Source organism: Chlamydotis macqueenii, chromosome 9 (genome assembly GCF_036417535.1).
Source record: "Chlamydotis macqueenii isolate bChlMac1 chromosome 9, bChlMac1.mat, whole genome shotgun sequence".
In the NCBI taxonomy this organism is placed as follows: Eukaryota; Metazoa; Chordata; class Aves; order Otidiformes; family Otididae; genus Chlamydotis; species Chlamydotis macqueenii.
In genome coordinates this window covers 2,060,922-2,076,627 of record NC_141564.1, presented here as the reverse complement: position 1 = coordinate 2,076,627, position 15,706 = coordinate 2,060,922, and the positions used below count along the sequence as shown (strand labels likewise).

The following is a 15,706-nucleotide window of genomic DNA, read 5'->3' as shown; positions in this document are numbered from 1 at the left end:
AACAAGTTTTTTTCTTGTTTACTTGCTGCTTCTGAATCTTTAGCTTTTCATTTCCTCATATAGATTAAATAGCCTCTTATTTTCAGATTATAACGTCACATTTTAGGATGAGACTTCAGACCTTTCCCCTCCTTTCCCCTTACTTATACACCACACCACTGTTTTAATTTGCTTAATATTTTTAATAATGGCACTACAGTTGATTGACAACCGGTTCAGGTTTGAATATATACCAATCCCAATTTTATTTAAGTCTTTTTTTAACCTAAAATAAAGTTTCCACCAACTTAAATCATCAACAAACGTAGATTCAGTGCAAGGAACACCATCGTTTGAATCATGAACTCTGACACTAAAAGATAAGCAGGGTGAAGACAAAAAGAAAAGCAACCTCCACTTCCCACATTTCCAGCTAGATTTTTTTTTTTCACGTGTATAGCCTTCTGCACCTCCAACCGCACCTTCCCATTGCTTTTTACATCCATTCACGTTTTTGCAGCCAAATTCAGTGTAATGGGTAACAATAAAAAGTCTGGGGGATACCCAGTCGCTCGCAGAACTCCAGCCCGCTCTGCTGGCTTAGCTAGCCCAGTTAGCTCAGACCACCTCCACGGAAAACTTCCAGGAACCGGAAAATATTCACTTACTGCTATATCTGGATCCAAAGAGAAAAGATTTAGTCGCTCTGTATTTCGAGAGGCTTTCACTGTTTCTTCTGTTTCTGTGATGTACTGCGGTGACAGAAAATAAATTAGTTTTCTGCACAAGAACAGAAATCCATGGTTATCAGACTTCTAAATGAATGATCAACGCTTCCCATGTAACAGCACTTCTCATTTCTGCAGTAGCCATCCCAAAGCACCTTCAAGCACTCTTTGAAGGTTACATGTTGGTGAAGCAGGGACTTTCAGGCCATGACATCCTTCTAAGGAACCCCAAAATAGATCAATCAAGTAATTCAAGTTCATATATGTTACTAAAGAATCCATCGTGTAAGCTGCCAGAATGGTGGATCACTGTATTAAAATCACTTTAGGGATTCCCAAGTTGAGGGAAAAAAAACCAAACCCAAAGAGTCCCAGAGGAAAACCAGGGGAAGGGCAGAACGGGGAGCAGGGAAGTGCAGCTCACCCGTACAGGTGGGCAGACACACAGATTGCGGTGTCACCCAAAAGGCGAGGCTGGGAGTCCTCTCCCCGTCCATCCTTCTGCCACACAGCGAAATCAGCCACACTCATTTTATTTTTGGTGGACACAAGCCAAAGGGAATAATAAGCTCTGATAAAACCAGCTCAACAGCTTCCCGAAGCCACCCGGTGTTCAGGTCCCGTTCAACTTTTTGTGTTTTTCACAACAGCGCGACACTGCTGACACACATTAAGTAATGAGCAGAAGTAGCGCAGCAAGACCAGGAGCTCCATGTTCACGTCCTACCACGCCCCACCCATGGGCTGATTTGCAGAAGCAGGTCCTGATGTGTCCCTGGTGTACTGTTTTAGATGGGATCGAGAGATTTACCTGCCGTGGACTAGGGACAGGCCACAGATCTCTGCTGCAGCCAGGCCGACAGCGCAAGGGGGTGGGAACAGTCATTAACCATACAAAGGGCAACACAAGCATCACACAACACGCACAACATCTATTTCAGCCTTGCAGGCCACCAGTGGTCTGTGAGGTATCGGTAAGACACCTTTGAGATACCTGCACTAACTAAATCATTAGAAAGTCTCTAGCCACAGACGATATGATCAGATATTTCCGATCTAGCTTTAATCAAAAAGCTTCTTAGCACCATCTATGCTTATCTCATCCACACGAAGCAGTTTGTGAGACTGAGAGGATGAAATGGCTCCCCTGATACCGCACACATCTTTCAGTGCAATGACAGAAGGGGATGAGCAGTTCACAGCTCGGTTCCTTGCAAGTCACACAGGAAATCTTGGCTCTCCAAAGGCCAAATTCTTCTGAAATGCAGTTAAAAAAAGTAAATATTTCACAGGTAACTGCACGGATCAGACTTTTAATGATTTCCCAGGTCTAAATCAAACCCCTCTAGGGAGTACCTACTTTCTTTACATCCAGTGGAGCTCTTCTCACTTCAACAAACCCATCAGCTGTTCAGAAATAGAATTATTCCTGTCATTTCTCATGGCCCTAACAATCACAATGAGCTGTGCTATATTTTCAAACCTTTCACAATTTTCATGATCACCTATTGCCAGGCATTTTTCACCCAGGTAGCACTTTCCACTAATCTTGTAAAGATAAATATAACATCCCTTACTTTTGCAAAGTCTGGGTGTAAGGCGTTCTCTGAAGAATCAGTCTCTTCTTGAGAGCAATCATAATTCACCGAAACTTCTGCAGGGTCTTGAAAAGAACAACAACAAAAAAGCAAATATTTGTATTATACTTGCTGTTACCATTGGGTTAAAAAAAAAAAAAAAAAAAAAAAAAGAGAAAAATCTATCCCCATGCTATTTCTTTTTATTGCCTTTAGTATCTTGAGGCTAACAAATGGAAGAGGTACTGATGCAAACCTCTGTCCTCAACCTCACCTCCACTGGTGCCTACCGTAACTTCGTCTACATTTAAGCTTTCACACAAGAGCTCTGATTACTCAGTGAAACATCTGACACATTGATTCACGACAAATATTCACGTCCACAACAAAGACATCTTCCTTTGCGCTCTTGGTCCCTTCTGAGGCAACGTCAAGGGTTTGTGTCAACCCAGAGACTTTGGGCTCTCAATAAAGGGAGTCTTCAGTGAGGCAGGCAGGACCTTACCTGCTCTTTGGGACGAAGCGGGATGCAGTATGGACTCTGTGAGCTGCAAATATACAGATCCACACCTATACAGCAACCCCTTTCCTTTCCACAGCTCACCAGAGACCATTCCGCATTCACTAAGTAATCCAGCCCAACGTGTAATAAGCCATTACAGCCATTGAGGGCTCTTCTGCCAAGAAAGCATCGTGCCTTTTGACAAGTTAACTCCATAGCACATTCCTTCTAGCACATAGCTTCTTACCAGGGATTTTACCAGTAGGGACTTCTGTTTTCCGTTAGCCTTATGTCTCTGACCTTTTATGCACGTATTTCTTCCCGTTTCATTGATATCCCTTATGGGTGGGATAATCAAAAGTACTTCTCTGACTCTGAAGTGCAAGTCTCTTGTGTCTCCAAATTATAAAAACATCTTTGGCTATATGAAGAGTATTCTGTCCCTCCAAAACCAGAATTTATTACAAACACCAGGCTAGAGCCTTCAATTAGCTCTGAACTTCCCCAAGATTCGGATGCATGTGGATTCAAAGCTTTGATTGAGCCCAGAGAACAACCAGTTCAAATCCGTATTAAGGTTTTAAAGCATTTTCAGCCTTAGAATTTCAGCTGGGGTTCATCCAAACTGAACGTGGATTTATGATGCGGAGGAACCAGTTACTGCCACATGAAGAGTGCGGTATAACAGAGCATCCAATTCTTTCTTCCACAGTGAAAGCATATTAATACGTGAACTCACAAAAGCGAGAAATGAGAAGTCAGTACGCTTCCAGGGAAAGAGCAATACACCACAGCTGGGATTTTTTTTTAATTATTAGCTCCAGATTTTTAAAGAAAACAAAACACTGGAAAAAGAACTGCTCTAACCTCTCTCCAGCACAAAGCTCTTTAAAACCTTCAGATTCCCAAGACAGTAAAACACAAAGTGCTAGCAAGATCACTGGCAGAGAGGACGATACCTGAAAAAGAGCTGCATAGGCAAAACGGAGCCACGTTGCTCCTGCTGACTTTGTGGGGAGCAGCTCTACCTCCCCCCACAGCCGTCTGAGAACCATCTGTGGGGAGTTAGCTGACACTGTTTGGGGATTGCCAAAGGACCGGCGCTGCTTCGTCAGAAATCAATGGCTGCAGAATCCATTACAGACTCAGGCGGTTAAAATGATTCAATAGTGGTATCTGAAGGTTCAATTCTTTGCATTTGATTAAAAAAAAAAAAAAGATGCAAGAGACTATTCACTCTTACCAAGTTTCAGATCAGTGAGATCTGCACTTTTCCTCTCCTGAATGGTTCCCTCTGGATTTATTTGCAGGATTTTGTTGAGAGTGAAAATCCAGTCATCCATATCCTGCTCGTTTTCAGCTGCCAGCACGAAGTACGTGAGGTCATTCATTTTCAACTCAAAGGCGTGTTTCCTAAGCCTGTTGTTCTGTTGGAACAAAAGGAACAGAAAAATAAATACTAGAACTAATTATAAAAAGATACTAAAAAAAAAGGCATCCATAAGATGGATTTGTATATGGCCACTCCTTAAAAAGAACATTCAAGCAAAATTCAGTGCCTTTAAAGGAAATACAAGTAGTGTGATATTAACGCAAATTTATGTCAATCTATTGTTGGGTCTTGGTGCATCTGAGATCTTCTATGGCCAAATAAACGTATTTTAATTAGCCATACAATCTAGGACTAAAGACAATAACACTTCCTACTACAGCAGGGAATAGCTCCCAAGCGGAATAACGAAAGATCTCTGATGGTGAATTACAGCATTGCTACCTGAGCGTCGTTGTCTGGAGACAAGACCTCTAAAGCCTAAGAACCCTACGCCTTACCAGCACACCAGACACTCGAAAGATACTAAGCAGAACTAAGTCAAATGAATATTTGCTCGGTGGGAACAGGACTGAGTACACCAAACTCAAACTAGCAAGTCTGCAGTGGTCAAAGACTATTTCATCTCTCACTATTGAGGCTGGACCTGAATAGGTCAAAGTCAGTTGTGAACAATTTATAAAATCTTTTGTTTTGAGATATTTATAGATGCCACTAACAAGCTATATAAAGGTAACAATTTCTGAGCATCTAATGAAGTTAGAAACACTGTGGTTAGGATGAGAACATTCCTACATCATTTTATTCTTCTTACATTTTTCTGAAAGAGCTTCTGGACGATACAAGTCTAAACTTGGGAGAGTGATTAACCAGCAAATCTCTCCAGAAGATTGCAATAGGACCAATTCCTCCACGTGAGAAGATTACAACGCGTTCTTCCCACTGTCGCCCTTTGTGTTAGAAGGGTTTTACAAACGACTAAGGCAACTTCAACAATTCTTTGGAGGAGGTAAAAGCTGAGGTACAGACCTGGTCAGTCATTGCAATGGTATCCTTTTCAAGTACAGAATAAAAACCAATGCCCAGCCTACTGGCAACAGACTGAGTTCTGAGATCTGCTCTGTATCACCTGATTTTACCTGCAGTAGATGGTTAATCCATCAAATTCTGTCACAAGGATTAACAGGCGCTTAGTACTCAAGAGCTCAATAAAACTGAACTAAGTGCCGTGATCTAATACAACGTGCTTCATTCCTCAAATATATCAAATTAGGGAGGCTTTTATCTCTTAGTGTTATGGAAGCAGTTGCATCAATTGTCCCTCCTCCCTGCTTAAAGAACACCAATGGGTCCCACCCTCTACTACTTCATCAGACTTTTACAACCACCGACTGTAGACATCAATGCCACCGTCCTGTTATCAGTATAAGAGAAAGTTGCTGTCACTTTGTTGACACATCTAACCTTGGAGGGATTCTGACAAACGAAAACCAATCATCCACCCCACAACTGGCCATTTCACTTGATTTTGTTTGTCTCTAATAACACGACAAAGGTATCCCGCAGTCCGACACACGACAACTACTTCTCAGTACAGTTCCTGAATCAACAAGTTGCTAAGAATAGCTTCTAAACCAGACAGTGACATGGTAGTGATAGTGTTATTTAAGAGGAACAGAGGCAGAATCTGATCCTGATTAGCACAGGAGGAGACCAAGAACCCAAGACACTGAGAATAAAGTTCCATGAACAGTTTTTTTTTTTCCAGTAGCAGTGATGATTTAGAAGATTCCTACCCAATCTGTTGTTAATCACTTGCTCCAGTCCTTACATTTCATGTCACGACTGAGCCCAGGAACCAGTTAAGACTGAGCAACTTCTGGAGCTACTCGGGTCGGAGTCGGTCAAATCTTGGCTTTTCAGACTGACTTGGGCTTGTGTGTGTGTTATTTTTCAGTTCTGCTACTGGAAATTCTCTTGGTAGAAAGAGAGGAAATAGTTTTCCTCTCGAGTATTTGCTTAAGGTGAATATTCTTTCAGGGATATAAATTCCAGTTCAGTCAACACAGGGTAAGAATAGGGTTGGGTTTTGTAGCAGTTGGTTTGCGGCCGTTCAATATTATTCTTGGTCCTGAAACGACCCTAACTCTCCAGTCACTGCAGACATTCAAACGAATGTAAAGCAAGGACTGAAATTACACTGAAACTGTTTTTACAGATATAACACGAGGGCTTGACCAAGAGCTACAAGTTGAACAAAACTATGCCAAGAATCTTCGGTAGTGGCCATTCAAAACTTTTAAAGACAGATTATTTATGTAAGTGGATTATGCACACCAATTTACGCACAATCTAGAAAGAAAAATGCTACCTTTCCATTTGTTTTCAGAAAGCACAAAGAGCATTAAAATGAACGCATTTCTTGTCTATATTATGTACGCTCCCTTACAGCCATGGCCAAGATCGTTAAATCAGGTAACATTAGACATTATCTAATAGAGCAGTACACCCCGCATGCTGAATCTTGAGGACATCAGGGCAGGAAAACTTCAATATCCACTTTTCCATCTGCACTTCAGACTTCTGGCAAGCAGATGAGATCTACAGCAAAGCCTTTGTTTCAAATCTAAAGCCACCTATTTTCTTCCTGATCGGTTAACACATACACAAAGTACTATTTCTCCGGCTGCTTCTCTGCAAGCCCTTCCATATGGCATATGGACCTTGAGGTTGACTTCTCATCTTCAACACTTCATTGCAAGTTTAAAATTTCTTCCAGAGGGAAATGACACAAGATTCAAAAAGAAACTACGGATGAGCTATAAATGAAACATCAGGCTAAGTCTAATGCCTGCAGGGCCGTTCTTCCAAAATAACAGAATTGCTTTGGAAGTATTTTGTATTTCATCCAGGATAATTTCTTCAGGATGTTTACTACAATTTAGATATTCAATCTCTATCAAGCAGGAGCAAAAAGTCACTCATAGAGAGTTAAATGATTTATAGTGTTACAAAACCTCATTAAGTCAGAACTTTCACATCAGAGTTTTCCTCCAAATCTTCTGTTTTACCCAACTCTTTCTCCACATTCTATGGTTTCCCTGTTCATGGCAACTCTAAGCCAGGTTTTGCTTTTCAGCCTTATCATTCTAAGTTCATCAGAGGCTTTGACAGCAGATGATAGTTGCACTCTTAACCCCTTGGCTAAGACTCTCACTTCTTGCAAGTGAAGACAGCTTATAAATTTATGCATCCCATTCTAAATGTCAACCAAAAAACAACAATGAAAACTAGTGTCGGGGGCAGGCGAGAGGAGAACATACAGGTCAACCGGTTTGGGACAATTTGCAGAAACGCTGTAGATTTAGAAGGCAGCTGTCAAAGTTCAGGAGGAAGATCTTAAAGGTTTCTTGAGTTTTTTTTTGTCAGAGGTTAGTAAAAAAGGCCAGAAATCTTGCAGTCGAGACATTTCTGCTGTCATGGAGTTTGAAATCCAAACATTCCTTGCTTCAAAGGGCCTGTTTAGGGGTGAAGAAGAGACTTCTCAACCAAAAAAAGGTTGTGTTTATCAGGGGTCCTCCCTTGCATGACCTGAAAGGTTTCTTTCAAAGCAACCCTCAAATCAGTCTGCACTAGTTCTGTTACCAGTCTTTCCTGGTTAAGTAGTAAAAACTAAGTATAGCTAAAGAAAAAAAAAAAAAGGAGTTTCCTTATTTAGTGACATATAGAGCTAGACCAACTACAGTAACATACTATTCAAGATAATATCTTGTTTAGAATGGAAAAAAAAAAGAAAAAAGAAAGAAAAAAGAGAAATGCATTAATAGAATTAGAGGCAATGCAGAAGGTGGCGGGGGAGAAAAGCTAATAACTCAATCTTAGGAGTAACAAAACCAAAACAAACAAAAAAAGGTGGTGTCAGACATTTCTGGGTATTTATTTTTTCCAAGCCACAATAAACAACGAGGCTCTGTCCTACCTGCTGCCACTAAGACTCCCTATCACCTCCAAAAGTGATGATCCTCAAGGAGACTTGGGATACAGGATTCATTTACGACTTGCCCATCTGCCATCGCTTTGTAACCAGAGTCTCTCTAACCCACAACAAGCATGCTCTTAGTAAGCATGGGGTAACATCTGGCAGCTAAGAAAATAATTTCAGCGGAAAGAAACATTTCATTATATATTTTCTCATGCGTGTGGTGGGCAAAGAGCATGTCCATGATCTGCTACCATAACTCAGCTGTGGGCTTTGTAACCTGTCAGTTGGAGCACTTGCTGCAATTTATAGAGCAAAACTAATGGTGTTTTCAGGTCACAAAACTGCTAATGAGAGCACTATTCCATTCATGTACGTGTTCTTCTACTGGCCTTTTTAAATTTATGCCACCCAAACAATACAGTGAAATAAACTGCAACGTACCTGTACGACTCCTGTACATGAATCCAAGAAAATACATCCCTTTGGCTCCTTCGATATTTTTTCATCTTTATAAAAATTCATAATATATGAGTTATCCGACAACTGCGTCAGCTGGAAGTAGCGTTTTTTGAATGACTGAAAGGGCGGGGGGGGGGGGGGAAGAAGAATGAGAATTGTTGTACTGTAAATTATTTTCTCTGATACTTTATCCACAGGGTTTAAATAATAGGCAACTCCTTTCGTGGACAACTGCCATTTTCTTTACTATCATTTAAAGCAATGTAATCAAACCCAAGATACAAACAGCCCAACACCAACGGCAAACAAGCATGCCTCTGTGGGGGACACAAATCCAAATGGAACAAAGCAAGAACAATGCCGGCCCCTTACCCGAACAGTGATGCTGTTGTTGACAGTGCTGTTGAAATTCCCTTTATAAAGCCACCCAGACTTGTAAACTCCTGCTGCTAATCCTCCCCCTCCTCCTCCACCGCCACCTTTTGAGGACGAGTGGGACGTTGTATCCTGTATGAAAGGCATGGTTAATATTGCACGGGCTCGCTTTTTGAATTCTAAGACAGAAGAAAACCGTAACGTGTGAATAACTGCTTGGCGATAAATAATCACCCTGTCAGTCCTTTTAAAGAACAACATTATTAATGTGCCTGCTGTGCACATGATGGCATGAGACAAAGCTGTTCCACTGATTCCAGTTATTTAAAATATTTTATAGGAGATAATGAGCCGCCCTTATCATCCTTTATTTGATACTAAAGCAATAAATAGTTCTTCCCCAAGGAAAAAAAAACAAACAAAAAATCAGAATACATACTTCATCCTTATCCGCATCTTCATGATCGATTTCAAAGGAATGTGACGGCAGTTTCTCTGGTCTACATTCATTTCTGGGAGGGGAGGAAAAATGTCTTTAATTTATTATTATTTTTTTTTTTTTAAAATAATGGTGTACCTGCTATTTTGGGAAGGAAAGCATCCCAAGCCCCCGTGGCACCTTCAGTACACCTATTGCTGGGATCCTATTACCTCCTTTAAAAACCACTACAGTTTCAAAATACAGCTTTTTTCTTAAGTCCCATATATCTTTTGTTTTCCAACACTATGAAGTTGCAACAGCTCTATACAAACGATGAAATACCACTTCTGGTTCTCTTCACCTTCTCTCCTCTGCTCTTCCACCACAACAGCCAACAAAAGCCAAACCATTCCCACAGACATATCTCATTTCAGGCTGTCGAATGAATGAAAATCCTTCCACTTCCATGAACGAAGAACTCTTTCATAGTGTTTTCTAACCAAGAACCAACATGTTTTCAAAGTCCTGAAGATCACAAATCTCACCTTGGAAATCTTCAGTTATCATATGAAATCCTACAAAAGCGTTCATGCTAAAACCCACCACTTATCAAGGAAGACCAACTTTTCCAGAAGTTTCTCTCATCTACCCAGCCAGAGAACGGGAACAGAGCAACACCACTCTCTACCGCGCAAGTAGAAGTTGAGAAACCACACACTCCTAAGCCAGTTTCCTCTCTCAGCTTAGCGAACTTCAAATATTACGTGCTAGCGTGGGCTAATGTCTCTAATTAAAGAAAAAAAAAAATAGTGGTAACTTTGACCCTTTCATTTTCTATTTATTCACACAACTCTCAGATTAGGAAGATCAATGAACAACATCTACTTCCTCTTCACTTTCCTCATTTCGACATCAGTGTTCTGACAACACGACGGCCCCAGTGCAGCTGAAACCAGTATTTTGGCAGAGAACCAGCGCACACAGGAGTGGTTTATTCTCTCTTGTAGATTGTTCCAGTTTGGGTGTTTATTTAATGTAAACAACTGAGGAATATTTGCAATAAAATGAACATTGGTAATCTACTGACATCTTTGACATCTGTAAAAGCATTATTGTTCAGAATATTTGTGATGGAAATCCATTGCAGATTTTCCAAGCAAGGTCAGCTCTTAAAAATTCTTACACAAACACTCCCTCCCACCCAAAAGAAGCCCAAACCCAAAATCTCAAGCCAAACAGAATCACAGAAGGGTTTGGGTGGGAAGGGACCTTCAAAGCCTGTCCAGCCCAAGCCCCCTGCAAGGGGCAGGGACATCTCCAACCAGATCAGGTTGCTCACAGCCCCGGCCAACCTGGCCTGGAATGTTTCCAGATATGGGGTATCCACCACCTCTCTCGGCCCACCTTTTGCAAAAAAACACCATTCAAATCTTCACATTTTTAGACAAAAACTCTACTGGCTCATTCATTATTCAGAGCTATGAGGGCACGGCAGTGCTCTTGGGGTGAAGTGCAAGCAGACGGAGCGATGCTCCCCGGCCACACATGGCACACATTTGCTTTGGATCTGTACCAGTAACAGGACAAGTTAGTCAGCAACTGAAAAAAACCCCAAACAAAGCCCCAACCCTAACGCCCTTGATGCTGCTTGAGAAGGGAAGGATGAGTCAGGAATCCATTGGGTTAGCAACTCTGCTCCGTCAGAGAGAGAGCCTGTCCTGTTAAACCACAGCCTGTGCACAAGCCTGGGCACATGGGAAGTTTCTTAGAAGGAAGGAAATCCTTTGGTCCTCTCATAAGAGCTAAAAAAGAGATAGAAAAGGATAGACCACCACTGCTTCAGGTGTCAGATTTCACGGAGCACCCACGAAGCACTCATCCAGTCAAGACCTCCATGTCATTCTCCACATAATTTTTTCCCTTCCTTGGGTGGGAATGCTTTCACCATGCTCCTCATCATTCCAGAGCAGGCAGATAAAGCATGGTATGGACATGATCCCGTTTGGTATGCCCTCTTTTTCTCTGCCTACTGCCTCTTCAGACCCATATGGAGATGCAGAATTCCAAGGGACCAGACCTGAAATATCTACCAAATGTTCCAGGTTTTCTATAAACGACAGCAAAAACTTGGCTAAGACTATTTCTGTTCCCAGACAAACTGTCACCACAGCACACACCAAGCAACCTCTGTTCTTCCTCCAGCCTTCCACTTGCTCACAAAGCAAGAACACACCAGCACAAGGCACAAAAAATGATGTAAAAAGAGGTAGTGAGAGCTCACAGAGAGGAATTTAAGGGGCAGAGAGACCCGAGAAGAACCTCAAAGGAGGAACACACTCAGAAAGAAACTAAAGCAATTGCTAAGCATTTTGGTCATGTTGTTGTGCACCATGGACACGCCGAGTCCTCACCGCCTGCCCCACGCAGTTGGCATCGCACTGCAGCTGCTTCTCCATCAGAAAGGGTCGGTATCCAGAAGGAATAACTTGGATAAAAATCTGCTACACCACACAGCCACGCAACTTCTTAACACGCATGTGCAAGCCAAGGTCCCCTGATGCTGAAGAGGCTGGAGATGGTACGAAATGAAGGGGACTCCAACCCTGCTCTGTTTTGGGCATGAGAGCTCATAAGCCGTGGCAACTTTTGGCAAACAAAACACAGACGCTCCTGCCATGACTTTGCTTCTGAAACGTCAACCAGTGCTGGATCCAAACTGTTTCTGAGTGCTATGTTCTGATAAAAGGCAAAACAAGATCCCTTTTTTGTTAGAACCACCTGTGCAAGGGGGAAAAAAGTAAGATGCGAGACACTGTAACATGCCTGGAACATGAACTCCCGAAAGCCAATCGCGTTAAGCACGGTATTAAAATAACCTGCACAGAAGAGGACGTATGCAATCAGCTAAAATGTACTTTTGTGCAGAGTAATGCAACCATGGCTGTCAAATCTATATTTCATAAGATGCTTAAGGTTAAATGGAAAACTGCTGTGCTGCAAAGATTTTTCTTGAGGACTAAATGCATTAACTTTCTAAAACAATCACTGCACTGGGTACTTAAGAAAAGGCATGTTTATAATCTCCGATTAGCAAAACTGCTCTTAATGGCTTTTTGTACTATCACCTTCACTTGCTCCTTCTCCTCCCAGCATCTTTACACAGATTTAAACGTACCAACTCCAAACACAGGAGGGAAGCCTGCTTACCCAGAGGATACCAGTATCACAAGTGCCGCACCGGTGCGAGCTGTACGCACTGCGCCCAGTTCCTCCACCTATAAAGCCCTGAGTGAAACCCTACTCCTCTGTTACACAGGGTAGCTGAAAGGAGAATTAATCCCAGTTAAAGGTGAGTGACATTTATGCACTATTAAGGAAACTGGAAAGCCAGCTTCCCTGGATCAACTGAGTTTTGAATACGCAAACACGCTTCTAAGGACTCAAATCAGCAGTAATAAGAGTTTGTTGACACTGGGGAATTCTGCAGAGTCTTGAACTTTCGCTGAAGGACCTTTTCTTCCCCTTTTTAAAAATGCAAGGCACTATAAATACGGTAAAACAAGCAGAGCATGTAAGACAAAGGAAAGTGCAAATACGGACAAAGCTCAGCGAAATGACACAAAGCCAACAGGAAAAAAAAATACGAAAAGAAGAAGGTGTGCTAGATCTTACTGTGGTAAGTGTCGAAAGTCTTCTGAATACTGCTCATATTTGTAGTTCACAACGTGCCACTGGGAGCTGTAGTATTTACAAGCCTGAAGAGAAAAAACACAAACAATGGAATTACTACAACTACGGAGACTCAAGAAGGCTAGAGAAGGATCTGAGGGCGTCCTTTGTGCTGGAGAACGTATTCTCTTTTACAGCTGGGTACCCAGCTCTTAAAGAAAAATCAGAGCCATGTGTTTACATATTCTGAAGCACAATTTATCTTTCAAATCAAATGCACCCAATCATACAAGGCGGAGGAGGGGGCTGACAGCAATTTATTATGCTTTACTGATTCACATCCACTCCACAGGAAGCATCATTAAATCATATCGCTACCGCCTCAAAAGATGCTACCTAGTTTAGGCCCGACTTTCTCTGTAGACGTTAATTACACATTTATTTGTTATCCTGTTTCATTACCTAAGCCGTTCATTGTAAATACTCCTTTTATTATCCCCTGTTGCAGCATAAGCCCTCTACACCTCATTCTGCCTTTAAGGATTTATCTTTAACCCCTTGACAACATTCAGGAATGTGTTAGTAGGACTATAATTTCTCACCACAGTCTCATTTTCCTTTCCACACTGAATCTGCTCAGCCATATCACCAGAGAATCACAGAATCACGGAATGGTTTGGGTTGGAAGGGACCTTCAAAGCCCACCCAGTGCCACCCCCCTGCCAGGCGCAGGGACATCTCCAACCAGATCAGGTTGCTCAGAGCCCCGGCCAACCTGGCCTCATAGTTTTTATTTTCTAAAAAACTTCTTGCTGGTTTTGCATTCATCTTTTGAAATTGTTCATAATAGATCAATCTCCTTTAAATAAGGGAACCAGATGTGAATAAACACCACACCAAAGGGCTTTGCTATGCTGTCAGCTAGACCAGAACAGGTGCACGATTTACGCGACACAGGACTTTTATCAATGCAGTTTAAACACAACTTGACATTTTTACAGACAACAAGATGCATGGACAGTGTACAGTTATTGATAAGGTACACATCCGCAACAAGAAAAATAACACAGTGTCAGAATTGCCAGTGATTCTTGCTACAGAGCGTCAAATGCAAACTGATGCTCATACAGGATGCTGAAGAACTTACCCCAGTATTGCGTTATTTTCTCCTCACGCTCCACCTGAGCACCTGCACCAGCCCACGTGAGATGGACTGGAAGAAAGCGAGAGCAAGACTCACGCTGTTGTGCGCGAGCCAAGGGAAAGCTCATCCACCGAACGCTGTGAGGATGAGCACAGACCCTCCGATTCACACTTGCTCTCTATTTGGCAAACGTAACCAGCTGAACCTTTTACAGAAAGGATCACTTTTTCCCTGTGGTGCTTTCATTACTAACTATTCTACTTAACAGATGCAATTAAAACCCACAGAGAATTCTCAGCGCAGCCTTTTACTGCCAACAGAGGCTGATGCTCTCAAAAAAACAGTTGTGAACAACATACAAAGCAGGCCACAGTGGGTTTGCTTATAACTATAAAAGTTTATTGTGCTCGTCCACGAAAAAGCTCATCAAAATAAAAATCAGAGGGGACAGGCAGCACATTCAATTATCGTTCAGTAAATTCACAAAAGGCAAGGCAATTCAGCTCAACAGCATGTGTTCTTGAACTAGCTTGTTGCGCCTAGTTTGTTTAACTAGATCTAGTTAAAAAAAACAAAAACAAACAAAAAAAACCCAAAACAAAACAAAAAAACCAAACAAACCAGCATTTTCTCTTCAGAATATCCCAACTAAAAATCAAATACTACTGCTGACTCTACTGACTTTTAATGTTTTGTTTTTTTTTTTAATTGGAAATTGCATTTCAGCAATGAGGAGAAAATACCCGCGAACCTGATTTGAGGAGCAAGAAAAACCTTTCTAGAGGCAAAGATTTCATCACGAGGCCAGAGCTGGATGCTACTGCTCCTGGCAGAGAGCAGAGGCACCAGCGCAGGGGCTCTCGGGCTCAAGTGGACTGTGGGGGAGGAAAAATAGACGGAGAAATGGAAGCTTTGGGACGTGGGAGGGCTGGCACATGTTTGCATGAACTTTCCTGCTGCATTGTTGACCAGGCAAACTGCACAGCCCATTCCCAAGGGCCCTATCCAATTCAGGTCATTTCTTTTCTTTTTTTTTTTCTTGCTGCCCAGCTGGTCTAATTTTTCCTTAGAGACACAGACAATCCTGCAAGCTTTTTCCACCCGCATCTTCTCAAGTCTGGCTCTGGCACTGACAGAATGATGGCTACCAGAGGGAAAAAGGCACTTAAAGAAGATTTACCCTGCAGTGCAAATGAACCTTTTGGAGAAAAAAAACCCAGAGAATGGGAAGTGAGAGAAATACAAATGAAACAAATGCCTTGAAACATCTCAAAGCAACTCCCTTGCTTATATTCTAGGTACATGGTCTTTGGAAATGCAGATGCACATAAGATAGAAGTAATTTGTGGAACAACTGGGCTTCTTGCACAGAAACCGCAGGCATGGAGCAATCCTGCCACCTCACTCACCCTCGAAAAGCAGCCGTTTCCGACATGGAAAGCAGGAGATGTCAAACAGGGAAGGGCAAGCCCATGCAAGAGCTTGGAACCAGAAGGCAAAGACCTTCCAGAACTGGATGTGGCCTCAGTGCTAAGGGGGA

The 15,706-nt window shown here is 42.1% G+C and overlaps 1 protein-coding gene across 6 annotated transcripts in view; it reads right to left on the bottom strand.

Moving 5' to 3' along the window:
• The window catches only part of DOCK10 (dedicator of cytokinesis 10), a 143,425-nt gene that overhangs the window by 60,506 nt on the left and 67,213 nt on the right, over nt 1-15,706 (bottom strand). For all 6 annotated transcript variants that reach the window (XM_086754232.1, XM_086754226.1, XM_086754231.1 and 3 more), the window contains exons 4-10: nt 13,026-13,108; nt 9,372-9,444; nt 8,930-9,064; nt 8,540-8,674; nt 4,030-4,213; nt 2,285-2,370; nt 648-731 (exon numbers count right to left, since the gene is read on the bottom strand). In XM_086754232.1, the coding sequence (XP_086610358.1) occupies nt 648-731; nt 2,285-2,370; nt 4,030-4,213; nt 8,540-8,674; nt 8,930-9,064; nt 9,372-9,444; nt 13,026-13,108 (780 nt within the window). The remainder of the gene's footprint in view (nt 1-647; nt 732-2,284; nt 2,371-4,029; nt 4,214-8,539; nt 8,675-8,929; nt 9,065-9,371; nt 9,445-13,025; nt 13,109-15,706) is intronic.